The sequence below is a fragment of the Anguilla rostrata genome, chromosome 11 (assembly GCF_018555375.3).
Source record: "Anguilla rostrata isolate EN2019 chromosome 11, ASM1855537v3, whole genome shotgun sequence".
Lineage (NCBI taxonomy): Eukaryota > Metazoa > Chordata > Actinopteri > Anguilliformes > Anguillidae > Anguilla > Anguilla rostrata.
The window spans coordinates 34,431,882-34,459,758 of NC_057943.1; the positions used below are offsets into that span (position 1 = coordinate 34,431,882).

The window sequence follows — 27,877 nt, forward strand, 5'->3', positions numbered from 1 at the left end:
CAAGGCACACAAGCACTACTGAAAAAAAGACCCGCATATGTTCCAGGCCAGTTAAGTGTCTGTTGCTGGACCATACCAGGCAGTGCTAGTTTTATAGTGGTCAAGCCAGCTAATGTCAAACTAATGATCATAAAACACTGTGCTAGGAAAAATAATGATAAAAAGCTGTGCTGGTAGGCCAGCTTAGTCAAACTAATGATAAAAAGCTGTGCTGGTAGGCCAGCTTAGGCAAACTAATGATGAAAAAGCTGCTGGTAGACCAGCTTAATCAAACTAATAATGAAAAAACTGTGCTGATAGGCCAGCTTAGTCAAACTAATGATGAAAAAGCTGTGCTGATAGGCCAGCTTAGCCAAACTAATAAGAAAAGGCTGTGCTGGTAGGCCAGCTTAGTCAAACTAATGATAGAAAGTTTGCTGGTAGGCCAGCTTAGTCAAACTAATGATGAAAAAGCTGTGCTGGTGGGCCAGCTTAGTCAAACTAATGATGAAAAAGCTGTGCTGGTAGGCCAGCTTAGCCAAACTAATAAGAAAAGGCTGTTCTGGTAGGCCAGCTTAGTCAAACTAACGATAAAAAGCTGTGCTGGTAGGCCGGCTTAAGCAAACTAATGATGAAAAAAAGACCAAAAGCAAAGCAACCATCTGCAATGGTCTGTGATGTATCATTTTCCAGCAGGGTGGTTGGACAAAGAAAATAAAAGTTTCTGAACAAATTCAAAAATCAAGTGCAACAACGTTGCGGCAGAACCTGGTGTAGTAGGGTAGCCGGTGGAGCCATTGTCAACCTGTAGTAATGATGCTCTGGCTTCCAGTATTTCTTTTTTCTTCTCTTAAAAATAAATGTAATTATCAGCTTACTCATTACACAGTTTTTTAAACTGATGCATAAAGCTATTTCTTATTGCTTTGCACCTAATGTGAAGAAAAGCATAATTATCAATGGACATTTTCAGCCAATTAAGGCTGTAACTGATGGTGTAGATCTCATCTCAACTTTGGGGGGGGACAACTAAAAGGAACTCTTCTTGAGAATGTTTTTTGGGAGGACACACAGTTACCACCCAATACAACATGATAATATTGTGGGGCTATTGTATGTTTTTCCAAAGTTTGGTGGGGAGGAGACACACACTTTCCTCCCCCCCCAGGATCTATGTCCATGGCCGTGACTATACATTTATAGAGGAATCCTTGTGCGCACGCCCTTATATAAACAGCATAGACACGTGCAGACACACACACACGTACACACACACACATGCGCGCGCACGCATGCACGCGCACACACTCAGTAAGCGCTCCTCTCGTTGTTTTTCTCAGCCCTTCTCTCGGACCGATCGGTTGCTACGGCACCGGCGCATGTGCCAGGTCGGCGGCGTGGGCGCCGTGGGCCCTGTTGCCACCGTTGCCATTGTTGCCAAGGGGGAGAACCAGTCCTGCCGCGAAGTTAACCGGCCGTACCCCCAGCAGCCCCCGCCTCCTACCGCCGCCTGGACCCCGCTACAGCCTCCCCAAGGTCGACTGACCGTCTGACTGCCCCCTCTCCCCCCCTCTCCCTCCCCACCAGCATCCTGGGGAAATATAATGAGCTACAGCACCAGCGTCACACTGCCCAGTGCTCAGTGGCGCCACACGCAGACTGCAGACTGATACTGCAGTTTTTTTTCTTTTTTTTAATACCAGCTAATTTCCTGTGAGACTTTTTTTTGTACCTTTGATTATTTCAAAAAGTTGTGTTTTTATTGTTATTTAGATGCATTTTATGTGCTGTCAGTCACACGTGAAAGGGGTGAAGAAGAAAAAGATAAGGGAAATATGAGTAGCACTGGAAATTTTGATACAAGACCAGGTAATTGTCTAAGAAAGAGTGTTGCTTTAAAAAGAATAGAAGTACGTGCAAGCTTTTATATTTCATGGGGATGAGGGAAGACACTCCACCAGGGACTTCTGTCTTGTATCTAACTCCAGTAGTTTAGTCTAAACTTTGGGTAACAAATGCTGAGAGTGCTGAAGTTTTTCTTATTCACATTGGTTTTAATTTCAGCAATCACTGTTGATTATTACACTTGCCTGTCATTTAGTCAAACTAATTCCATTGAGGTTAGAATTAACTTGGGCCTCACTGGGAGGTCCCGACTTGATTCAGTGGTACCTGCAGCAACCCCATCACAGCCGTAAACCTGTCTTTCTTTATGTATAACCATGTGTCAGCGATCTGTCAGTTTCGATTCCTTTAGCATCGAAAACTGTCCTGTAGAATGCATGCACAAAGGGTATACATCTATGTAGTGTAACAGCTGGAAAAGCGAAATCTGACATTAAGCCCTGTAACGTCAGATGTGACATTGAGCCAGCCAGTTCTGAAGTTGTGATGTTTAAAAATGCCCGCAGGCTAAACTGTGACATCACAAAGGAGCAAGTTGTATTTAGAATTTTCACCTGGTACTTGTAGTCCCATGAACTGTGACATCACAAACAGAAAGAATTTAGAATGCGTATCTGACTGACTTCACAAAAAGGTTGATTAAAATCTAGCATCTGAATGGACACTGACATCACGGTCAGGCCAAATGTATCATGTTCCGCTTTTACTTGTGCTTTCATGGCTTCAATGCATCTGAAGTTGGCATCCATGTGTTTATAATGTAGTGATTATGTTGAGGTTTCTGCTGTGAGCAACCAAAGAGAATTCCCATAGCTGTGGCAGGCTCTTCATGTGTTAACAAACTTAGACTTCCAGTCCCCCAATCCACCCCCCCCCCCCCATTTTAGTGTAGCCTGTGATGATCAAAGTTGCCTGTCTATATCTTAGGGCCATTTCAGATCTCTCATTTTCAAGTATTTAGATTATTAGTTGGCTGATATACTGAGCTATAGATTAGTGATGGGCATTTCAATGGATAGGGTTGGCTTTTTGCAGCAGTAGTCAAATTGGAATAATGGTGCTGGAATGCTAAACCATACAAAGGAGCTATGGTTGTACTATGACGTTTCAATGCTCATAATATAATTACGCTATATATATATATAGCTAGCTAGCTAGCTAGCTAGCAGGAAGTCCACTGTCAGATAAGTGCTCAGTGCTTTGGGAGGGGGTGAAGTGTAATTGTTCTCATTAGTTTCTCTTATTTGCATGTTTAGTCTAAAGGTCCGTTATTTCTCATTTGTGACGTCACTGGAATGGCATGGTTTAAGTTAATAGAGGCGTCATTTCAAAGAATTCTTATTCTGAGTATTTTAAAGGGGGGGGGGGGGGGTAGGGTGGTGGTTTTGAACTAGTTCCACTAGTTCTGTTCCTTCGATTTGTGTTGTAAAGCCAGTGTAGTTTTTTGTTTGTTTGTTTGTTTGTTTTTGTATTTGAAATGATGTTTAGGGATCTGTAGTACTTTAGAATATAGCATTCCTTTTTTATTCCTGAGTTGAATAAAGTACTTCATTTTTTATATGAATGAACAGTAATAATAGTAGGAAAGCTACTATAGGAAGCCTGTCTAGTGTAGGAGAAACATTATTCAGTTTTTATTAGTCTTTGCATGCAGTTGTGATCCTCAGTCTGTCCATAAAGTAGTTTCTTATTAATTGCTTGGGTAAAAAAAAAAAGGTATTTCCTGATAAATATTCAAATCTTGTTAACAACATGGTAATTGTTCTTATATAAAAAGTTAAACTAATATGTACCCTCATGATCTAGGTATTTACATTGTATTTAGTAAAGCGCAGGGCTTCCATGAGCTTGAAATAAAACCTTTTTTTAAAAATAAACACTACTTGTGCCGTATTGCTCTAAACATACCTTAAGGTTGGGGGGGCACCTGACATTGCAAGTATTTATCCCCCTTTAGACTAAAACTGAACTGAAGGAGATGTTGTCACATCAACAGAATACACCAGAGACCGGACAGGACGATGTCCACAATCCTCAGTGCATATGCTTGATCACCACAATCCTCTTACTCTATTTCCTGTGGTATCAGAATATAGGTTGCATCACATTCTTTTTGTCCTGCACTGTAGGCCTTATATCCACTAGGGGGCAGTGTGCACTCTCGTCCTTGAATTTTGATCCTCTTTCCCCCCCCCTCCCGAGTTCCTCTGCATGCAGGTTTAAATTTGTTTGTGTTTGTGCTTTGCTTGTTTGTGAACAGACAACTAGCTTAAAAAAAAAAAGAAGAAAAAAAAGTAGTGCACATTTATAGCATTACAGTCATTTTTGTTTTATAGATAATGCAGTACATTCAAAGTCGCTAATATCTTTGGTGAAGGGTTTCTAATAAGTGTCACGTAATGGAATTTTCTAGTAAACAAACTCTTTCTGCGTTCAGGGGAGAAGCCGTTTGGCTGTGACGTGTGTGACATGAGATTTACTCAGCGGTATCATCTGGAGAGACACAAGCGCATTCACAGCGGAGAGAAGCCCTACCAGTGTGAGCGCTGTCAGGAGGTAAGGGAGTGTGTACACACACACGCGCACACTAACACACTAATGCACGCACATGAACATGCGCAGGTGCATTGAAGGACACACATGCACACTTGTCAAACTGGTGCACAGAGGCACTCTCACATAGGCGCACAGTAAGCGATCCTCTTGTTGCTCTTCCTCAGACTTTCGCTCGGACGGACCGCTTGCTGCGGCACCGGCGCATGTGCACGGTCGGCGGCGTGGGCGCGGTCGCCGCCGTGGCCATTGTTGCCAAGGGAGAGAGCCAGTCCTGCCGCGAAGTGAACCGGCCGTACCCCCAGGAGCCCCCGCCTCCTACTGCCGCCTGGACCCCGCTGCAGCCTCCCCAAGGTCAGCTGACCGTCTGGTTGCCCCCTCTCCCCCCCTCACCACCGTAATGAGCAGCAGCAGCACCACCAACACACAGGCCAGCGCTCAGTGGCGCCACACGCTGCTGCAAGCACATACTGCACCTCAGCTATGAAATTGACAAGTAAATGTACCAGCTGACAATCCTGGTGGATGATTTTGTACTTGTTTTGATTTTTGAAGTTCTCGCTTTGGAGCACATTTTGGAGTGTCCATTTTGATACTAATTGCAGCTATCAGTAGGAGAAATGTGATGTTCAATTTTTTAAAAATTATAATTGTTTAAGTTTGATAGAAAAAGTAAATTATAGATCATTAATAAGTAGAGGTGACAGATGGTGGCGCTGTAGTCTGGACGTTTTGGGTACTGAAGATTTATTGCTTTATTCTGGTATGGGACTGAAAATCCTGTGATGGCTGAGGAGCCTGTCGGGTCTAGTAGATTGGGGTCCCCCCTTCGAAAGCTTTAAGTAACAAATTTAAACAGTGTGTGCACCCTTTATCCTTCATTTTCTTTTCAGCACTAGTTTTAACTTTAGCAGTCACCAGGCTCGTTGTTCAGAAACATTGGCGTCACTCAAACGTAAGGGTTTTGCATTGTGGTTCGATGCAATGTTAGTGTAAGGGTAACATTGGTCCTGTGATGCCTATGGCAAAGACATTGGCACAGTAAGCCGCTCTCTGGGGCTTCACAGCACCAGCGATTCCCTCTTAAAATCGAAATGTGTTTGTGGTCACAGGGAGGTACCCCAAACGCTGGGCTCATTCCTGTCGCTCATTCTCACTCCTCGCCTCCTGTCCTCGCATCCTTTCCTCGGCCCTTAGCTCCACCCAACAGAGGACACGAGGAAAGGATGCAAGGATGGAGGAATCAAGGAAACGTGTACTAGGCAAAATGGAATGGCCTTGTTCAGTCAAGCATCAGTCTGAAGCCGCGTCAAGTACAGACATGGCCGAGGGGGAGAGGTGTCCTCTTGTACGAGAAGATCGAGCCACTGAGGAGGAACAAGTAGATTCGGGCCATTAGGGGAAAGCTAGGAGCAGTATATTGGTTCGGGGAAAGCTGAAATCCTGAATCAAGGCACACTTATATTTGTTGTAGATTAGCCATTTTGTCTCGGCAAATACTTTATGTAACTTTCATTAGTTATTGCTTAGAGGCTGTGTCAGAAATGATAATATGTATCTTTGTTTAATTAGTTTTTATAGGATGCAATGTGACAACTGCATTGCTAGCAATGTTACAAGTCACACCACATCCGAAGCAAATAGGTGGCTACCTAGCTAACGGTCTTATAATAACTTGGCTACTTTTAACTGGTGTTATTAGCTATGATAGACTTAGCTGGTTTATACTAACGTTAATGTTAGTTAAAATCAGCTATCATAATGTTTATTAAAAGCAGCTTTTTGCACGGGAGCACAGTGAGCTTCAGTTCTGGGTTCTTGTCCTTGTTTTTCATACAGCCCACCACAAAACAACGTTTCGGCATTTTTATAATTTTGATAATCCACTGACTTAATATCAAATCTATGGACTTAATATTCTAACAGATTGTTTTTCCCCATCGTGAGTGTGGCATTCATTGTGTGACGCGTTATGTCTTCATTTTACCAAAATGACAATTTAGTTTTTATGGCAAACACATTTAATAAAGGCTGTTTTGCTTGCAAACACATTTTGGTATGTTTTCATGACAGGAATCGAAACCAGGATTCAATAAGAACCGGAATTGATAAGCAGAATCAGAATTGGAACCGGAATCAATCAAATCTAGACGATCCCAAACCCTAGTTACCTTACGTCCCGTCCTAAATTAAACAAACATACAAATGACTGTTTCTGACACACTCTTATAGCTAATGAAAGTTGTAAGTACTCTTAGAATCTTGATAATCCACTGACTGGTAATGGATTGTTTTTTCCCCCATCGTGGGCGTGGCCTTCATCATGTGATGCATTACACACTCTCAATAACCAAGTGTTAATATAGTTGCTGTACTGAAACTACAAATGTTGTTGCGTGCAGGTGGGCTAGTATGAAACTTGAGTGGTGGTTGGCAGAATGTGATCCTTGTTGCCATTTCAATTTAGCTACTTACTTTTTTAAAGCACAAAACTGCTTTGAAATTCACAGTTGAGATATTAAAGGGTGTAATTTATCTCTAACAAAACATGAAACTCTTAAGCTTATGGTAACCACAGACCTTATTGTCTGCAGAAATAGAAATCCCTATGGGGAAAAAAGCATTGGAAATCTGCTCAAAATTGCTAATTTCCTTTTGGGTTTTACGACTACCAACTGTAACACTGTATTGCATGGATCACACAGGTCATATCACAGACACCTGAGGTTGTCACCCGTAAGTTTATACAGTGTTGTAGTGAGTATCTCAAGGTTATTTCCTTGTTTTCTCCTCCGTTTGGTGTATCATTCTGTTAAATAATTAGTTGAAAAATCTGAACTCTTTTGCTACCAGTAAAATTATTGCAGAATACTGGTCATTTTAAGAAATGTATATATTGACCAATGTTCAGGACATATTACTCATTTGATTGTAAATAGTAGATGGCAATGTGTTTTGTTCTAAATAATTAGTGGTCTGCTGGACTGTTTTCAGATTTTGCTGGCATTTAATCTAGTATTTCACAGGCATATTTAATACAGGCCTAGTCTGTATGTCTGAGCTGAAGTAAAATCTATTCTTTTTGCCTCCTTAGATCTACTGTTTTTTAGATTAGGGTGGGTCATTTTCAGCTTCTAGGGCCTGGTGTGTTTTTGCTACCCAAATCCGATTCGGCTAGGGGACACTTGGTACACATGGGGGCATATGGTTGTGTCATTCAGTTTAAATGCTCAGAATTGTCACATCTTATAGTTTATTTTAAAAAACTCAGTATGAAAATTGTGATGGTTGTCCACTGTTTTAATATTTAAAACAATGATGAACTCAAAATGCAAAGAATATCTTTCCTTTGGTTTCAAAATAACTTGCTTGTCTTTTGCTTTAAATAGGCAGAGTCCTTTGTATACAAACACAAAGAACCCATGCATTATGGCATTTCTAGCTCTCTCTAAAGTGTTCCATTTTGAAGGGGCTTCGACTGTTCTTGCTATCCAGGGGTGTGTTTTTAAAGGTCATTCATTTGCATGAATGTAAAACCACACTCCTGATGGATACCAAGGCCAGTAATAAAAAATAAGCAGCTTTGGAACCAGAACTATTGAGGGTTGTTCTGAATTTACCATTCTCTGCATTTTTACCTGCGTTTTCCCCCCTCCTGGTCCTTCTCTTTCGAGGTGAGAAGTACTGTTTTTCTTCAAAAAGGCAAATGTGTACCCTCTTGATCCAGCTAGTGATATTGTACTAAAAAGGCAAGAGGCTTCCATTTGAGCTGATATTAAAAAAAGAATAATTACTATTTTTCTTTTCATTATTACTATTCATACCATATTGCTGTAAGACTCCCCAAGAATAGGGATGGTTTTTTCATGGTTTCCCCCTCTTTTTAGATGAACACTGATTTTAAAGGAGATCTAATCATTAATAATAATAAATCAACAGAATGCTCAGGAGAGCTAGCAGCAAATTGTACGCACAGTTTTTATTAAAGGAGGCGTGGGGTTTTGACGTCAATCTTATCTGTCTTCTGAGCTCTTCGCTCATCTGCACCGCCGTCAGACTCATTGTGACGTCAGGGAAACAAATTATTAAGGGCCTCAATTCGTTTCGTGCATTGGGGTTGAAAGGATCCAGCAGGGGGCGGTGTGTGCTCTTCAAATTTGATTATGATCCGTTATTTTTCTTTACATGTTCTGAATTTTGTGTGGTCAAACATTCCTATTTGTGAATTGAAGTTTGTTACCTGTGCAGTTAATTTTTTATTTTTTTTTGGCAGACATCTCCATAGGTTTTTTTTTTTTTTTGAATCACCACAAATATATATTTTCACTTGATTTTCAATGGAATTGTAGTGCTGTCATACTACACTCCCTTTTATTTCCATTTGGTGAGAATATTCAGTGCATGTAATGTAAATGCTGCTAATCACTTGGCTGGCAGCTTTTGTAGAATTGCGGGGTAATAAAAGCTGCAGTAAAGAAACTCTCTCTGCGTTCAGGGGAGAAGCTGTTTGGCTGTGATGTTTGCGACACGCGATTTACTCAGCGGTATCATCTGGAGAGACACAAGCGCATTCACAGCGGAGAGAAGCCCTACCAGTGTGAAGGCTGCCAAAAGGTGAGGGAGTGAACACACATGCAAAGACTCCCTCTAATACACACACACGCACACACACACTCAGTAAGCGCTCCTCTCGTTGTTTTTCTCAGAGCTTCGCTCGGACGGATCGGTTGCTACGGCACCGGCGCATGTGCAGGGTGGGCGGCGTGAACCTGGTGGCCGCTGTTGCCAAGGGGACGAGCCAGCCCTGTCGCAATGCTTCGTGGCCGTATCCCCAGCAACCCCCACCTCCTACCGCTGCCTGGACCCCCCTACAGCCTCCCCAAGGTCGGCTGACCGTCCGACTGCCCCCTCCCCCCCTCCCCCCTCACCACCATCATGGAGCAACGCAATGAGCAGCAGCACCACCAACACACAGGCCAGCGCTCAGTGGCGCCACACGCTGCTGCAAACGCATACTGCAGCTTGGCTATGAAATTAATTTATGAATAATGTTTAAATTTCTGTCAAGAAAGCAAGTTCAGTGTTACACTATCAGAGAATTTATTTTGAGTATTGAGACTTTTTACGTGCTGTAAATGGTTATGAGCATGCTCTGGGGGGTGGGGGGGAGTGGGGTCATTTTACAAATTCTGTGCTTATTTGGTAGTGGGCTTGTAAATCAGTTGAAATGCAGTTGCCGTGGAAAGGTCTATGTTAAAGGGTGTTGTGGATGTTGGAAGGGTTGCGACTGGTTGAAGAGGGGGAACCGTTCTTGATTTATTCAAAATGGGAATAGAAACATGATGTGCTATTGGTCGAAATCTTCAGTGTTCAAAAAGAAATTTAAATGAGCGCAAAACTTTTTTTCTCCATTCTTCTGCAACATTTTGAGCAATCATTCCAATCCCTGATTCCATTAATTGGCAGTTACATTTGCTTAAATTTGTTTGTGAAACTTAAGAACCAGTTGCATTTTGTTTGGATTTCCTCTGGTTCAGTTAGGTCCTTGTTTGTAGAAATGTTTGGTATGGCAATGCCATAAGACCATTCACAATTGGCAGTGGCTTTTTGTTTGGCCAGTTACATCTCACATGGATATTTTCCTTGCCATCTCTTGATAGTAGTCTTGAAAACAGTTGTGAATGTATTGCATTATATTACATTCTCTCATAGTGAAATTTGTCCAGCTTTCGTAGTGTTTGGGAGTCAGCCATTCAGTCCGGTTCATGTTTCTGTAGGCTAATTGAGCCTTTGCTAGCCTTCTTTAGGTCAGTATTTCCATGGTCCCATAAACTGTGACATCACAATGGAATGAGTAACATTTCATATGATTTGTGCTTTAAAGGCCTATATACTTGCAGGGCGAAATAGAATAGAATAACATTTCTTTTCCCACGGGGAACTTCAGGTACTTTCATACTGTTACACTGAGTAAGGTATAATCCACGATGAGGTGATCAGCTATCAAAAAATAATGGCCAATGCAGAGGCAAAGAGGGGTTGTCTCCAAATTCCAGAAGTGGCCAATCAGAATCCAGCATTCAACAAAGCTGCGTAATAAAACCCAGTAATTGTGTTGGTTTATCCAGAGAACAGCCAAGGAAATTTCCATTACTGTGACTATTAGGCTTTTCGTTCATTCGCATTGGCCAATTATCCTCCGTGGTTGTTGTAGCCTGTGATTAAGCCAGTCAGTCATCATTGCCCTTCTCCATTATTGATCTTCAGTAAAATGAGCTAACTTTACCCCTTTACTGAAGGTGTAGGTTAAGGACGAACCATTTCAGGACATGGTGTAGCAGCAAAAGAATAGTAGGTGCTGGTGATGAGGCAGGCTTTAATGCGACTGGTAATTGAACAGATACAAGGTTTAAGAATGATTCTTCTCTTATTAGTTTATCTTCACGCAGTCCACTGCTTGAGAATATACTTAGAAAAAAGGACCATAAGCCAAGAGTACAGAAAGGTAACGATGCTATGGAAATGAGAGGGAAAAATAACCTCCAAAAATGACCCTCATACCCCTAAACTGTTGAGCATTGGTCAGCTTTACACAAGTGGACAGTCTTGCTTTAAGGTATCTTTGTTTTTGTTGCTCTTTGTTGTATGGTCCCTTTGTTCTGAGTAAATTATAAAAACCATTGGAATAGTGTAAGAAACGGATAAAATATGTATCAAGTTTATGAGCGCTTTTTGTTTGTGTTTATAAGCAGGATTCTCCAACAATTAACAATTCTCCAAAGCTCCAATAAGAAAACAATTTGCCAGTAGCTGGTTCAGTTCTGTGGAGGGAGCTCAGGACTTTTACTTTACTAACAAACTTTTTAGAGGCTTTAAGTACCTCAGAATATAGTGTCTTATTAACAGAAAATGATTTAGATACTTTTAACTGCTGTTTTTTCTTTAAGAAATGGTTCTTTTTCTTTTATTAATTTTCTGGCTTAGGCTGCGGACTTACTTGGTCGTCAAAGTCTGAAGGTAAAGTCGTCATATACGAATTATTCTCTGATAATTCCGGTAAAAAGAAAGTTATACTTACCGAAAAAAGAATGCTTCATTATTCCGGTCCCGTTTTTCTAAAATAGTATAACTAACATAAAATCTCACGGTCTAAGTGTTTGTATTTGACCTCTTAAAGAGCAGGGCTTCCATTTTCCAGAATATTAAGTGTTTCAATATAATAATGGCACATTTCATTAGAGAGATTCCACTTTGGTATAATTTTGTGGAGCTTACCCACTGTATTTGTATAGCATGAGTAGCCTACTAGCAACATCAACTGTCACTGTCGACCGTTGACGTTCCTCCCGGTTGTTCAACTCCCAACTCACTCCAAATAATTTTAGGCAACTCGTCGAAATTAATAGTTTTTAAGCACAAACTAAGGATAATAGATCGATATAACTGAGTAGCAACGTAAAACGGTCTCCGTTTTTTGTATATCAGAGGATGTTTCGACGTTTTGTTGCCTTATAAAATAAAAATAAAAAAGATCCGGAAGAGAAGAGTTATTATTACGAAGTAGGTGTAGCCTGTGCTTGATCACGATAACATGGGCGCGTGCTTTAAAAAATCAAACAACTGGTTGACATATGTCTATGTAGTAGCCAAACTAAAAATAGTTACTTTATTTATAGCTTACCTAAGTCAGAAAACAGCGTATCAGCTCAGAAACGCTGACCGTTTGACGTTAGTAGCCTACTGTATTATCGACCTATTACCCTTGATAGTTTGTGCTTTAAAACAATGTATTTCGAAAATTCGTTAAATTTCCGTTGATGATATTGCGTCAGTACAGCCCAAGTCAAGTATGCCTTCGATCAGGCGACCTCTAGTGGTTCATTACATTTACATTACATTTATTTGGGAGACGCTTTAAAAACAGACTTTTGGAAATATATCCCAAAATATGTATTGAAATCTCACGCCGTTCGTTGGAGATGAGATGGTAATTCTGCTAGTTAACCTGAAATCACCAAACAGTTCATTGCTTGGAATAGGTCGTTTCAGCTCGATGCATCTACCTAAAAAGTCTGTTACATTTTACCCCGTGTTAGGTTTCCCCCTCACCCGTTAGTTTTTACTGTCCCCTACCTGTCAGCATAATGTGGGATAAACAAGGATAGATTTAATCATGCATGTGCCCGTGATTTAAAATTAATGTTTTTTGTCATCATTGTATGAACATGGGTCACGTTTATTGAAAGCAACAGGAAGTTTTCTTGTAATTTGTATTCTGTTTCTGCCGAGTTTGTGATGTCTTTGGGTGAGAGAGTTGAGTTTCTTAATTGCGTTTTTAAACATTTATTTATATCTTAATCTGAAATATGCACAACTTTCATATGCCCTCATGTTGAACACAGCTGAAAATTCCAAAAGCTAAAATGGCTTCAAATAGCCTGCTGAACATTTCTGGCTTGTCTTTCTTGCCTGGTTGTGAATCCATGTGAATTTGTAATTGAATAGCTCTGGCTTAGATAATATGTTTGTGTAATTTGCTGGGTAGTGAATTGTTTCAGTAAATGAGCTCTCTCTCTGTTCAGGGGACAAGGTGTTTGGCTGTGACTTGTGTGACATGAGATTTACTCAGCGTTACCACCTGTTGAGACACAAGCGCATTCACAGCGGAGAGAAGCCCTTCCAGTGTGAACGCTGTCATAAGGTGAGGGAGTACACATGTATCCGCACGTACAAGAATACCTGCGAGCACACACACGCGCACACACACATGTACATGCATACCTGCATACTCACACTCAATAAGTGCTCCTGTCCTTGTTTTTCTCAGACCTTCTCTCGGAAGGATCGATTGGTACGACACCGACGCCAATGTCAGGTTGGCGGTGTGGGTGCGATTGCCACGGTTGCCACAGTCGCCACTGTTGCCAAGGGGACGAGCCAGCCCTGCCGCGAGGTTTCATGGCCGTACCCCCAGGACCCCCCTCCACCCACCGCTGCCTGGACCCCCCTACAGCCTCCCCCAGGTCGGCTGACCGTCTGGCTGCCCCCTCCCCCCCTCCCCCCTCACCACCATCCTGGAGCAACGCAATGAGCAGCAGCACCACCAACACACAGGCCAGCGCTCAGTGGCGCCTCACGCTGCTGCAAGCGCGTGCTGCAGCTCAGCTTTGAAATTGACGTAAAAACAAATTAATTTTTTTTCTTTAAGTACCAGCTCATTTCATGCGAGAGATGGTGGATTATTTTGTACTTTTTTTTCTTTCTTTTTTTGAAAAATGTGTTTTATTGTTATTTAGAGTCATTTTATGTGATGTTGACGGTTCAGAAAAAGGGAGGGGGGAGAAAATCCTTTGGGTGGGTGTGATGAAACTGCTTGTCATTGTAGTTGTGCGAACCTAAAGGTGGGGGTGGGGTGGGGGGGGGGGGGGTGTTCAGTTGGTAGAAATGTAGTAGCAGTTGAAAATCTCATGTATACAGTAATTGTCCATAAATTGGTGTTTCTAAAAAAGTAAAAAGATGAACTTTATTCAGATATGGGCAGATAAAGTACATGAAGCAATGTAGTGTTCCCTGCATTGCGGTTGGATTGAATCTGTTAGATTGAATCTGGTTGGTAATGTTGTTTCCCCATTTGATCCAGTGTTACGTATGGCAACGCTGTCACAGTAGTCAGAAGCTCAGCTAGACTGTAGTTCTTCACCATTGCAGCATAGCGGGCTAAAGGAATGGAAATCCATTCATGGTGGAAATTAAATGCTTAAAACCCTGTCCGTGCCCTTCAGATATACAGACACGTTTTGATGTAGTGTTGTCATCTTTATTATCCGTATAGATTTAGATCCATCTCTACCATTTGGAAACCACAGATATTAGTTAAGTTTGTTTTCCAGGAGTCCTGAACCAGTTATCCTCGTCTTGTTTCTTTCTTAATTAGGACCCATTCTTTGTGACAAAGGAGTGTATCAAATTAGAGAATATGCATGCGTTTGATTCATGGATGTTGCAAAGGAGCAGAACATTTTAAAGCTGGCATCTGATAACAAATGCCAGTGAATGGACTCTTGACATCACAAGGAAGGAAGGAAGGAATAGGATTTTGAATTTGTCCTTGCACACTTTCAGACCCATGGCCTGTTCCATCACAAAAGAGATGATATAATGTTCAGTATCCATCTGATAGATTCTGGGACTTGTGCTTTCAGTGTTCTCATGCATAAGTTGCCGTCCGTACCTTCATACTGAACCATAGATACTGGTTCGGTTTCCCGTTTGAACAGCGAAAGGGAATTCCCATTGCTATGACTGAGGCTCTTTGTGCATTCCACACCTCTGTTCATTTCAGGTTTGGTGTAGTCCGTGAGAAATAGTTCTGTCAGTTGCTTATCATTGCCTTTCTATATTATAGAGCTGCAGTAAAATGTGTTATTTTTACCTTTTTTTTTGACTTCTCAAGTGATTTTCTATGTTGCAGATTGTGGATGGACAATTTCAGTCATTTTGACTGGATGTGTATTATCCGCAGAAGTCAAATTAGGCTAATGATGCGGAAATACTGAGGCGTACAAGGGAGCTATGGTTGCAACAGGAAGCTTTAATACTTACACTTGTATCGTTATATTTTATTATCGTATATTTTGAAATAAGCAGTATAAATGCCTATGTGGATAGTCGTATTTGAATATGAGAAGGTGCTCAGGAGAGATTGGGAGGGGTGGAGGTAATGTGCCAGATTAGTTTCTGTCTCATTTCCATTGTGTCATCATGTTTCTGTTCCCTTGTCTTAATATCCTTTTATTCCTAATATATTTTTTAACCACTGGAACAGTGAAGATAAACTGATAATGGAGGTGTCATTTTAAAACATTTTTATTCCTGTTTTCATTAAGAAAAAAAATATGAAAGATTTTGAGACAAAAATGTTGTGACCAGTAGTTGGACCAGTGCTGTATAGAGAACCCAGGCCGTTGAGTAATTAAGTAATTTTAGAGGCCTTTAGTTCCTCAGAATATATAATTGAATACTCTTTGCTTGAATTAACTGTAGGAATAGAAGGAAAGCTAATGCGAGTGTCTGTGTAGTGTAGGAAACACATAATTTTTCCTTTTTTATCAGCCGTCTTTGCATGCAGTTGTGGTCTTTAATGTTTTTCCTTAAAGTGCTCATATGTGACTTCCTGTTTGAGTAAAAAAAAAAAAATTTGCTTACAAAAGTGAAATTTTGTTATCATAATTATTGTTGTTCTTATTTCAAAAGGCAAACTAATATGTACCCTCATTATATAGTTAGTAGCTTTGTATTTAGTAAAAAGCAGGGCTTCCACTGAGCTGAAATAAAACAATTTTTAAAAAATGATACTTGTGCCGTATTGCTCTAAATCACGACAAGATTGGGGTACCCCTAAAATTTCAGGGTTTTCTCCCCTTAGATGAACAGAGAGAGAGAAATTGCTGCATCGATAGAGAACAGCGGAGAGGGATGTGTATGCACCTCTGGTTTGAAGAAGGGCTAGAAAAAGCCTCACACTTAACCACATCCACCTCTTCAGAGCACATCCCTGATTGGCCTGTTTGACTCTCATGGCTATGACATCAGTCAGACCTAGGAGTCTGCAGCCATACAGAGCTGCAGGGTCAGCTTTTTTTTTTGTTATTTCTCAGTACTTAACTGACCAATTGAACTAGCTGTTTACACAAGTCAATTACACCACCTCATCTGCTTACTTGGGGTGTAAAAATGGTTGCTTATTTTAAGGTGAAAACCAAAACCAGGAGTGCCACAGTGTCTCCTGGACTTGTGGCTGACAATGAGTCGAACATTATCTGTGACATTACTTCCTTTCTGGAGTTGTGCTGCAGTCCAACAGGGGGCAGTGTGCACTCTGACCTTTGAATATGATTGATTTTTTTTTTTAGCTGCTCTCGGTTTTTTAATTATCACATTTTATTATTTGCAATCAGACTTATATGTAAACTACAGTGAGATCTATTTGCAGTCTGATTACACCCAAAAATGTATATACGTCATTCACAATACATTAGATCTCCTTTTTCTTTCACATATTAGACAGTAATGGCATCACAGTTTTCATTTACATGTAACTAGACGATAAACCACACTAACATTTACCTACATCTTGTGCAACAGATCATTTAAAGAGTGCTACAATATTGAGGCTTTTCAATAAACAAACTCTCTCTGCGTTCAGGGCAGAAGATGTTTGGCTGTGACGTGTGTGACATGAGATTTACTCAGCGGTACCACCTGTTGAGACACAAGCGCATTCACAGCGGAGAGAAGCCCTACCAGTGTGAAGGCTGCCATAAGGTGAGGGAGTGAACAAGCACACAAGCGCACACACACATGGCTGTCCATCACACATTGACGCACTTTAGCATGCACACACTCATTCAGTAAGTGTTCCTCTTGTTGTTTTTCTCAGACCTTCGCTCGAACTGATCGGTTGTTGCGACACCGCCGCCAATGTCAGGTGGGTGGCGTGGCTGCGGTTGCTACGGCCGCCACGGTCGCCACGGTTGCCACAGTTGCCACTGTTGCCAAGGGGACGAGCCAGCCCTGCCGCGAGGTTTCATGGCCGTACCCCCAGGACCCCCCTCCACCCACCGCTGCCTGGACCCCCCTACAGCCTCCCCCAGGTCATCTGACGATCTGGCTGCCCCCTCCCCCCCTCCCCCCTCACCACCATCCTGGAGCAGCGCAATGAGCAGCAGCACCACCAACACACAGGCCAGCGCTCAGTGGCGCCACACGCTGCTTGCAAGCTTGTACTGCAGCTCAGATTTGAAATTGATATGAAAACAATTTTTCTTTAATAAGTACCAGTTCACTTCATGTGAGATATTTGATCTATTTTGTATTTTCTTTGTTTTTCAATATTGCAAAATTTCTGATTTATTGTTACTTAGAGTAATGTTTTGTAATGCTGATGGTTTTGATGGGGGATAACCTATGGCATTACTCGGGTTGGGTTATGCTGTTTATTGTTGTAATTGGGGAAAACTAATTCACGGCTTATAAATGGTAAATAAGAAATATATAGTATCCCTGGAAAATCTGGTGTAAAAATGCATTAATATTAATGAACAGTTGTTGCATGAATTGGAAAAGAAAGGTTAAACATTTTATTCAAACAAGGGAAGATAAACTACATGAAGCCACAATATGATGTTCACGCTTCTGCTCCCTGCATTGCTGTTAAATTGAATCTGGTTGTTAATCGGACTTCCTGATTGGACCCAGTGTTACATATGGCAAAGCAATCAGTGGACCAGCAAGACTTTGGAGCTCGACTGCATACAAGAGTCCTCCAGAAAATGGAACAGGGGTCTGGTACTACTTGTGGCATTTCATTAATTGTAAAAGTAAAATATTCAGACCCCACCTATGACTTTCAGACATTCATATATATTTTGGCTATGTTGTAAATGCTATTTTCCATTCAGAAGAACATTCGGGCTTCCTAAGAATAATGGGAGTTGCAGACACTAATTCATTTTCATGGAGGATTGCTGTGCTAACCTTTCCTTGATGTTTTCACATAGACCCAGTGTCTGTGACATCACAAAGGACAATATCAAATTCAGAATTGCATCTAGCACATTCATAGATGACTCTGGTGTCATAAAGGAACAGATAAGTTCTTAATTGGGATCTGGATATATCAATATTATATAATACATTATAATATATGAATTGCTTATTATGCAGTGGTGAATGGACTGTGATGTCACAAAGGATGGAATAGGATTTATCTGTCTTGTGCGTTGATTAGATTCATGGGATGTGACATCACAAAGGAGGAGATAAAATGTTGTATTTTCGACTGATAGAATCTGTGGCTTGAGCTTTCGAGGTTTTTCTTCATCAGAAGCTGCCGCCCAGACCTTTTATTTAAGAAAGCTTAGTAAATGTGTTGCTTTCTCCCATGAACCGCAAAAGGGAATTGCCATTGCTGTGACTGCAGGCCCTTCCTGCATTCACAGCTCTGTTAATTCCAGGTTTGGTGTAGCCTGCGAGGGAGAAGTAGTTATTTAAATCGCATGTCTTTGACTTTCTGTGTTATAGAGCTGCAGTTAACTGTGCTATTTTTACCTTTTAGTAATTTGCTGTGTTGCAGAGTGAGAAAGGACTTCCAAGTTGTCAGGGCTGGATGGATGTGTTTTAGCTGGACAAGCAAAATTAGGCTAATGTTCAGAAGATGTGAGGTGTACAAGGGAACTATGGCTGCAACAGGAAGCTTTAATACTTACAATTGTATTGTTATATTTTGTTATTGTATATTATGAATTAAGCAGTTTAAATGCCTGTGCGATTAGTCATATTCGAATATGATTAGGAGCTCAGGGGATGAGGAGGGGTGGAGGAAATGTGCCAGATTAGTTTCCACCTCATTTCCATAGTATCATGGCATTTGTAATCCTTTGTCTTTGTATGCTTTTATTCCAAGTATATTCTTAAACCAGTGGAACAGTAGAGACGAACTGGTATTCGAGGTGTCATTTTAAAACATTTTATTATTGCTCAGTTCATTAATTAAAATTAATTAAAATAGTTCTGAGATATAAATGTGGTGACCAGTAGTTGTAACAGTACTGAATAGAGAACCCAAGTTATTAAGTAATTAGGAGTTTTCCCCCCTTCTTTATGCTTCACCTCCATTTTTCCCAAATTTGGAATCCCAAATTTTGGTTGTATCTCGTCAACTCACGCCGTAATCTCTACAGGCAGTGTGGCTGGAGTACAGGAGTGCAGACAAGCATGCGCTCCCCTCTGAAGCATGTGATGTCACCGGCTGCTTCTTTTCACATCGCAGCCCACAAGCCGAGCTCGCACAGACATGAGTCTGAGGCAGACACTTCATGTGCGGCTTTAGCAAGCAGACCGCGGGCAGCCAGGCTACCAGCAGGGGTCACTGGAGAGTGGTGAGAAGTGGAACCTGGCAAGGTCGAGACCTGCCTAACCTTGGGCGATGCTATCAGCAGTTGTGCCCCAAGGGGCTGCTCAGCCATCAGGATTTAGTCCTGAAACCTGGGGGTAATAAAGACTTTTTAGAGGCTTTTGGTTCCTCAGAATATATCATTGAATACTCTTTGCTTGAATTAACTGTAGGAATAGAAGGAAAGCTAATGCGGGTGTCTGTGTAGTGTAGGAAACACATAATTTTTCCTTTTTTATCAGCCGTCTTTGCATGCAGTTGTGGTCTTTAATGTTTTTCCTTAAAGTGCTCATATGTGACTTCCTGTTTGAGTAAGAAAAAAGAAAGATTTGCTTACAATAATGAAATTTTGTTATCATAATTATTGTTCTCATTTGGAAAGGAAAACGAATATGTACCTTCATTATCTAGTTAGCTTTGTATTTAGTAAAAACTAGGCCTTCCAATAAGCTGAAATAAAACCATTTTTAAAAGATCCCACTTGTGCCGTATTGCTCTAAGTCATGACAAGATTGGAATACCCCTAAAATTTCTGGGTTTTCTCCTCTTAGATGATCACTGATCTGAGAGAGAGAAATTGCTACATCAACAGAATACAGCAGAGAGGGATGTGTACACACCTCTGGTTTCATGAAGGGGTAGAAAAGTTTCACACTTAATCACATCCACCATTTCAGAGCACATCCTCAATTGCCACAATTTGACCTTCATGGCTGTGACATCAGTCAGATTATTTGTGACTTCACTTCCTGTCTGGAGTTGCACCAGAGCCAGCAGTGCATCTGGGGGCAGTGCGCACTCCTACCTTTGAATATGATTGTGATTTGTTTTCACATGCTGCTCTATGACGAGTAACTCAGTTATTTCTTTTTATCCTCACATTGTGTTATTTATAAAGAGACTTCTATGTAAACTACAGGGAGATTTGTTTGCAGTCTGATTACCCCAAAATATGTATGTGCATCATGAACAATACAATACATTTGTACTGATCTTTCTCCCACATATTAGGCAGTTGTAATGTCATACACCTTTCATTTAAATTTAAGCGGATAATACACTGCGTTAATATTTAACTGCATAGTAGGCCTAGATCATTAATGGGTGCTACATGCTGACACTTTTCAATAAACGAACTCTCTCTGCGTTCAGGGCAGAAGATGTTCGGCTGTGATGTGTGCGACAAGAGGTTCACTCAGCGTTACCACCTGATGAGACACAAGCGCATTCACAGCGGAGAGAAGCCCTACCAGTGTGAAGGCTGCCATAAGGTGAGGGTGTTCACAATCACGTTTCTCACATTTCTGTGAGGTATATTCGCACACTCATAAGAGTTCCTCTTGTTGTCTTTCTCAGACCTTCTCTCGAACTGACCGGTTGCTGCGACACCGCCGCCAGTGTCAGGTTGGCAGCATGGGCGTGGTCGCCACCGTTGCCACTGTTGCCAAGGGACCAAGCCAGCCCTGCCGCAACATTCCGTGGCCGTACCAGCAGCCCCCTCCTCCCACCGCTGCCTGGACCCCCCTGCAGCCTCCCCCAGGTCAACTGACAATCTGGTTGCCCCCTCCTGCCCTCCCCCCTCACTGCCATCCTGGACCAGTGTAATGGGGAACAGCTGCGCCAGCAAACAGGCCTGCACTCAGTGGCTCTTCGCATTTTGGCCCAATTTAACTCGGTGTCATTGCTAGTACTTTCCACTCCAAAGTACGGTCATCTTCCCAAAGTTAATGGGCGTCACGGACAACATCTGTCCTGGTACTTTTTCTGGAGCACTGAATCTGTGATGGCCTTGCCTTGGTGGTTTCAGCATACGCACAGATCCATGCTCTGTGATATCACAAAGGAGAATTTCAAATTCCTCATTTAAAATTCCTAATCCCTCTGATGTCACAAAGGAGTGTATTTTCTTTAATTGGCATAATTATGATACTTGCATAGATTAACTGACTGTGACATCACAAAGGAGGAAATGAGATTTAGAACAGGCCTTTGGACTGTGACATTACACAGGCCATAGTGGCAGATGAAGCATCTCAGTCTGAGATTCCATTTCTTGTGCTTTCGTGTATCAGATGTTGCCATCAAAACCATTATACTGACTCTCAGTAATTGTGCTGGTTTCTCCCGTGAACAGCCAAAGGGAATTCCCATCACTGTGACTGCAGGCTCTTCATTCATTCACATCTCTGTTAATTCCTGGTTCGGTGTAGTCTGTGATTGGAAAATAGTTCTGTCACTTGCTTATTATTGCCCTATTATATCAAAAGGTTTCAGTAAAATGTGTTATTATTATTATTATTATTTTTTTTACCTCTGTAGGCTCTTTGTGCTTTCACCCCTCTGTTAATTCTAGGTTTGGTGTAGTCCGTGAGAAATAGCTCTGTCAGTTGCTTATCATTGCCTTTCTATATTATAGAGCTGCAGTAAAATGTTATTTTTGACCTTTTTTGATTTCTCAAGTTATTTTCTATGTTGCAGATTATGGATGGACAATTTCAGTCATTTTGACTGGATGTGTATTATCCGCAGAAGTCAGATTAGGCTAATGATGCGGAAATACTGAGGCATACAAGGGAGCTATGGTTGCAACAGGAAGCTTTAATACTTATATTGTTATATTTTATTATCGTATATTTTGAAATAAGCAGTATAAATGCCTATGTGGGTAGTCGTATTTGAATATGAGATGGTGCTCAGGAGAGATTGGGAGGGGTGGAGGTGATGTGCCAGATTAGTTTCTGTCTCATTTCCATTGTGTCATCATGTCTGTGTTCCTTGTCTTAATATCCTTTTATTCCTTAGATATTCTTGAACCACTGAAACGGTGAAGATAAACTGATAATGGAGGTGTCATTTTAAACCAAGCCTATGTACAGTAAGCTCCATGATGTCTGGGACAAAAGACATTTTTCTTTCACGATTCTGCTCTGTACCCCACAATTTTAGATTTGTAATCAAACAGTTCAGACGTTCTCAGCTTTTCTTTAAGGACATTTTTTATTTAGTTTGGTTTCACCATATTGAAATTACAGCATTTTTTATACACCCGCCACCAATTTTGGGGCATCATAATGTTTGGGACATATTACTGTTATGTAAACATAAGTAGTCACGTTTAGAAATTTGTCACGTATGCTTTGCATTCAATGATTGCCAGGTACCGAGTATCTTCTCTGGTGATGCTCTGCCTGGCCTGTAATTCAACTATCTTCAGCTCCTGCTTGTTTCAGGGGCTAGTAATCTGACTTTTTTCTTCAGCATATGAAACCCGTGTTCATTTGGATTCAGATTTGGTGAATGACTTGGTCAGTTAAGATTTTTCCTGTTTTTGGCTTTGAAAAACTTTGTTGCTTTAGCAGTATGCTTGGGATCATTGTCTTGCTGTAGGGTGAAGCACCGTCCAACAAGTTTGGAGGCATTTGTTTGAACTTGAACAGAAAAGATGCTTCTGTACACTTCAGTATTCATTCTGCTGCAATCAGCACATATCAGCTGCACATCGTCAATGAAGGAAAGAGAGCCAGTACCTGTGGCAGACATACATGCCCAAACTTTGCTCTTGCCATCACTTGGATACAAGTGAATCTTGGTCTCTGTCCACAAGACCTTTTTCCAGAACTCTGCAGGCTCTTTTATGTACTCCATGGCTAACTGTAACCTGGCCATCCAGTTTTTGCTGCTAACTGGTGGTTTGCCCCTTGCAGTGTAGCCTCTGTTCTGTTTCTGTTCTGTTGGTGAAGTCTTCTGCAGACAGTAATCTGTGACACATCCACACCTGCCTCCTGAAGAGTTTCTGATACGTCGGACGGGTGTTGATGGGTTTTTCTTCATTGTGGTGAGAATCATTTGGTCATCAACTGTACTGAGGTCTTCCTTGGGGTATCAGGCTCTTTGCGATTACTAAGCTCACCAGTGCCCCCTATCTTCTGAATGATGTTCCAAACAGTTGCTTTTGGTAAGCCTAAGGTTTGGCCTGTGTCTCTGACTGGTTTTTTTCTTCTTATTTCTCAGCCTCATAATGGCTTCCTTGACTTTCATTGGCACAGCTCTGTTCCTCATGTTGACAAACGCAAATAACAGACTCCAAAAGCAATCAAAAGCCAAGAGTCAAGACCAAATACTGAAAGCTCTCTTACACCTGTAGTTAGGAAGCAACACGCCTGACTAATCAGAAACACCTGTCAAGCCGTTTGTCTCAAACAATATGATGCCCTGAAATAGGGTGCTATGTATAAAAAGTGCTTTACTTTCTTCAAGGTGAAACCAAAATGTATAAGAATGTAATAAATAAAATCTAAAATTGTGGACTATGGAGCCAAATCAAGAAAAAATGGTTTTGTCCTGAAAATTGTGGAGCTCGCTGTAAGTTGTGATATTAGTCAGTCTCATTTCCATTGTGTCATGACATTTGTATTTCTTTGTCTTAATGTCCTTTTATTCTTGATATTCAGTGTAAATGAACTGATAAAGGTGTCACTTAGTCCATTTTATGCTTGGTCTTATGAATACAAATCTGACAAGAATTTTGAGACATAAATGTTGTGACCAGTCATTACACCAGTGTAGTATACATAACCCAGGCCATTAGTCTTCTAAGGGTTTTTATTTTCTCAATATATAATTGAGTAGTGTTTGCTTGAATTAACTCTAGGAATAGAAGCTTATATGAGTGCTTGTATGGTGTAGAAGAAACAATATCATTTTAGTTTTTTTTATTAAATGCATTTTAATTCAGTTGTGATTCTTAAAGTTTTGAAATCAATCTTGTAATAATTATTTTTTTCTTATTTGTAAGTAATGTGTACTCGCATTATCTAGTTAGTGGCTTTGTATTTACCAAAAACATGGGGCATTCACTGAGCTGAAATAAAACAATACAAAAATATCACTTGTGCCATATTGCTCTTAATTATGAGATGATTGGGCTACCTCTAAAATTTCAGAATTTCCTCCACCTTAAATTAGCACTGAACCGAGAGAGAAATTTCCACATCAACAGGATAGAGCAATAAGTAGACAGGGGGATGTACACACCACCGGTTTGACGAAGGTATTCAAGTCTCACACCTAATCACATCCACCTCTTTCAGAGATTATTAATCATATCACTTTGTTTATAGAGTTGTCCTGCACCACAGCCAGTGATCCAGCAGGGGGCAGTATTCACTCTTACCTTGAAGTGAATTGTGACTCATGATTCGATAGCTGTTCTGTTTCTAGGATCTCAGTTTTTGGCTGGACCGCAACAGCGGGGCCAGCCCTACAAACGCGAATGTCTGTGACTGACTGAGTGACTGAGTGATGAAGTTACACCATTGGTCTGCCAGAGAGGTTTTAACCTGGTCTTGTTTCAATTTATTCTCACATTTGGTTATTTGTTAATGCTCTATTTCAGTCTGATTTACTGCCAAAATGTATGTACATCATGCACAGAACATATTTGCACTTATCTTCCACATATTAGACAGTAGTAGTATCATGCACCTTTTATTTACATGCGACTAGATAGTACAGTACAGCAGCAGTTAACTAGGCCTAGGTTATTAAAGAGTGCTACATGCTGACATTTTTCAATAAACAAAATCTCTCTGCATTCAGGGAAAAAGCTGTTTGGCTGTGACGTGTGTGACACGCGATTTACTCAGCGTTACCACCTGATGAGACACAAGCGCATTCACAGCGGAGAGAAGCCCTACCAGTGTGAAGGCTGCCATAAGGTGAGGGAGCACACACACACACACACACACATGCATGCACGCACTCACACACACACACACGCATGCATGTACACGCATGCACGCACTCACACACACACACACACAGTCAATGTTCCTTTTGTTGTTTTTGGTTCAACGTACTTATGTGGAACATATGTGTGGACGTATGGGAGATTTTCCTCGCCACTGTTGCCTTAGGCTTGCTCCTGTGGGGGTTTAGGCCAGGGTTGTCTGTGGAGCGTATGGTGACAATTGTTTAAGAAATGCGCTGTATACAAACTTCTGACTTGATTTTGATTTGATACGGTAGTAAAAGTATAATATTTTATGGGGCATGTGTAGTATCGTCAGTGTATATGCGAAATCTGTGCAATATGTTTGTGGGGAATCTGCAGCATTTTGGAGGGACCTGGTTTCTTTTCTTCCTGTCTTTGTAATTTTATCCTGTTACGAGACCAACAGCAGCCCTGGAATGTTCAAGGCAAATGTCTCCTGGAGAAAGTAAAGGTTTATCTATCTATCTTTTCCCCAGACTTTCGCTCGGACCGATCGCTTGTTGCGACACCGGCGCCAATGTCAGGTGGGCACCATGGGCACAGTTACCATGGTTGCCACCGTCGCCAAGGGGACGAGCCAGCCCTGCCGCAGCGTGCAGTTGGCGTACCCCCAGGACCCCCCTCCCCCCACCGCTGCCTGGACCCCCCTACAGCCTCCCCCAGGTCAACTGACGATCTGGCTCCCCCCTCCCCCCCTCCCCCCTCACCACCATCCTGGAGCAGCGCAGTGAGCAGCAGCACCACCAACACACAGGCCAGCGCTCAGTGGCGCCACACGCTGCTGCAAGTGCGTACTGCAGCTTGGCTATGAGATTTTAAAAAACGACTTCTCACGTGAGATCGGTTTTATTAATTATTTTGTACTTTTTTTTATTACTGTAAAAGTTCTGTTTTATTGTTATTTTGAGTTTATTCATGTGTTATTATGTGGCTGGGGTCAGGAGTCAGCCTTTGGGTGGGTTTGGTGGCATTGTAGTTGGAAAATATAAATGTTGGGGTAGCAAAGCAAATGTTGCTGTATAAAATAATAATTTGTCCACATGTATTCCTTAAAAAATACGTTTTTTATTTAGATATGGGGAAACAAAGTACACACTGGGTTAGTGTTATGTACAATGTCATATTCAAAGTCATGTACATTGCTATTAGATTGAACATGGTTGTTAGCGTGATTTCCCTATTTGATGCAGTGTTGTGAATAGCAGTATTATCAGAGCAGTCAGGGGGTTAGCGTAAATGAGTACTCCAGAAAATGGGACCGGTGTCAGATTGATGTGGTACTACTGGTGTGGAATTAATGCATGGTGACAGTAAAATATCCAAAACCCTCATCTGTGGCCTTCTGGCATTCTGACCCATTTTTACTCAGTTGTAATTGTTATTTTCCACAGAAGAGTACTTCTACATCGCCCAGTTTGAAGGAAGTCATTGGCCGGTTAACTTTTCTGTGGCCTGTTCTAGCCTTACCTTGATTCTTATTAAATAAAGGTAGACCTCTTAGTCCATGAGATCACAAAGGAGAAGATCAAATTGAGAATTTGACACTGTGACATCACAAAGGAGCGGATTAAATTTGCATTTGATTCTTGCAGGGCCTGTGTGTGCCATCACAAAGGAGAACATAATATTTAGAATTTGCCATGGGATCATCACAAAGGGGGAGATTTAATGTAGGATTTCCTCTGATGGCCCAGACTCTTGGACTGTAACATCACAAAGAAGTAGATTTTGTGCTTCCAAGACTTTTGTGAATATGGGGTTTCCATCCATATTAAGACATAATTATTAAGCCAGTGTTTTCTGTGAAAAACCAAAGGGAATTCCCATCACTAAGACCACGGGCCCTTTGTGCATCCACATCTCTGATAGTTCCATGTTTTTTGCTTAGACTGTGGCGTAATTGTTTAATGCATCACTCATTGTTGGTCTTGTGATTTATGAGTAAATCTGTTCTTTTTACTACTCTAGATGGCCTTCATACTGATTTTTTATGTTGCAGATTAGAGATAGGCCAGTTCAGTTGTAAGGGCTGCGTGTTTTCTTTTTTTTTGTTTTTTTCTTTTTACAACAGAAGTGAAATCAGACTAATGAAAAGGTTGAGAGAAATTTGTCAGCATAATTTCCCATTCCTATCCAATATTGTTCTGTTGTCTCAATGTTCTTTTATTTTCAGTACATTCTAAAAATTCTGAAAATAATAAAGTATAAGGAGATAAGCAGGTTATGGTGGGTACATTTTCAACAAATTCTTATTCTTGGTCTTTTAAAAAAGAGAACTATATAGAGCTCATATAAAAAGAACATGATGTCATCAGTAGTTGCTTTGATCAATATTGTATATAAAGCTTCAGTATTTTAAACATATTTTCAAGGCTTTTATTGCCTCGAAATATAGCACTCATTTTTACAACTGAATTTATTTTAACACATTTCTTTTTGTGTGAATGAACTCTATTGTGCCTTTCTTGTGTATGAAACACAATATTATTTTTCCTTTTTATTAACCATCTCTGCATGCAATTGTTCTTCTAAAAGTTCATAAAGGACTGTTTTGTGGATTATTGTTTGGGGAAAAAATGAAATGTTGTCAGCATAAATGTTCATTTCAAAATGTAAACTAGTGTGTGCATTCAAGATCGGGTTAGTCATATTATCATTATATTATGAGTAAATAGTTTCAATAAAACCAAATCTTTAAATAAAGCCTGCGCTAT

General features: G+C 41.0%; 1 protein-coding gene across 10 annotated transcripts in view; it reads left to right on the top strand.

Moving 5' to 3' along the window:
• LOC135234689 (zinc finger protein 271-like) overlaps positions 1–27,866 on the top strand; it is a 38,342-nt gene extending 10,476 nt beyond the window's left edge. For 5 of the 10 annotated variants that reach the window (XM_064299536.1, XM_064299540.1, XM_064299538.1 and 2 more), the window contains 14 exons: positions 1,320–1,515; positions 4,322–4,440; positions 4,605–4,791; positions 8,933–9,051; positions 9,144–9,321; positions 11,422–11,454; positions 13,020–13,138; positions 13,265–13,460; positions 16,643–16,761; positions 16,877–17,090; positions 20,543–20,661; positions 20,747–20,930; positions 24,989–25,107; positions 25,640–27,866. In XM_064299536.1, the coding sequence (XP_064155606.1) occupies positions 1,320–1,515; positions 4,322–4,440; positions 4,605–4,791; positions 8,933–9,051; positions 9,144–9,321; positions 11,422–11,454; positions 13,020–13,138; positions 13,265–13,460; positions 16,643–16,761; positions 16,877–17,090; positions 20,543–20,661; positions 20,747–20,930; positions 24,989–25,107; positions 25,640–25,894 (2,157 nt within the window). In that variant the 3' untranslated portion in view covers positions 25,895–27,866. The remainder of the gene's footprint in view (positions 1–1,319; positions 1,516–4,321; positions 4,441–4,604; positions 4,792–8,932; positions 9,052–9,143; positions 9,322–11,421; positions 11,455–13,019; positions 13,139–13,264; positions 13,461–16,642; positions 16,762–16,876; positions 17,091–20,542; positions 20,662–20,746; positions 20,931–24,988; positions 25,108–25,639) is intronic. The other 5 variants (XM_064299544.1, XM_064299545.1, XM_064299537.1 and 2 more) reach the window with 4 other exon arrangements.
• The last annotated feature ends 11 nt before the right edge of the window (positions 27,867–27,877 follow it).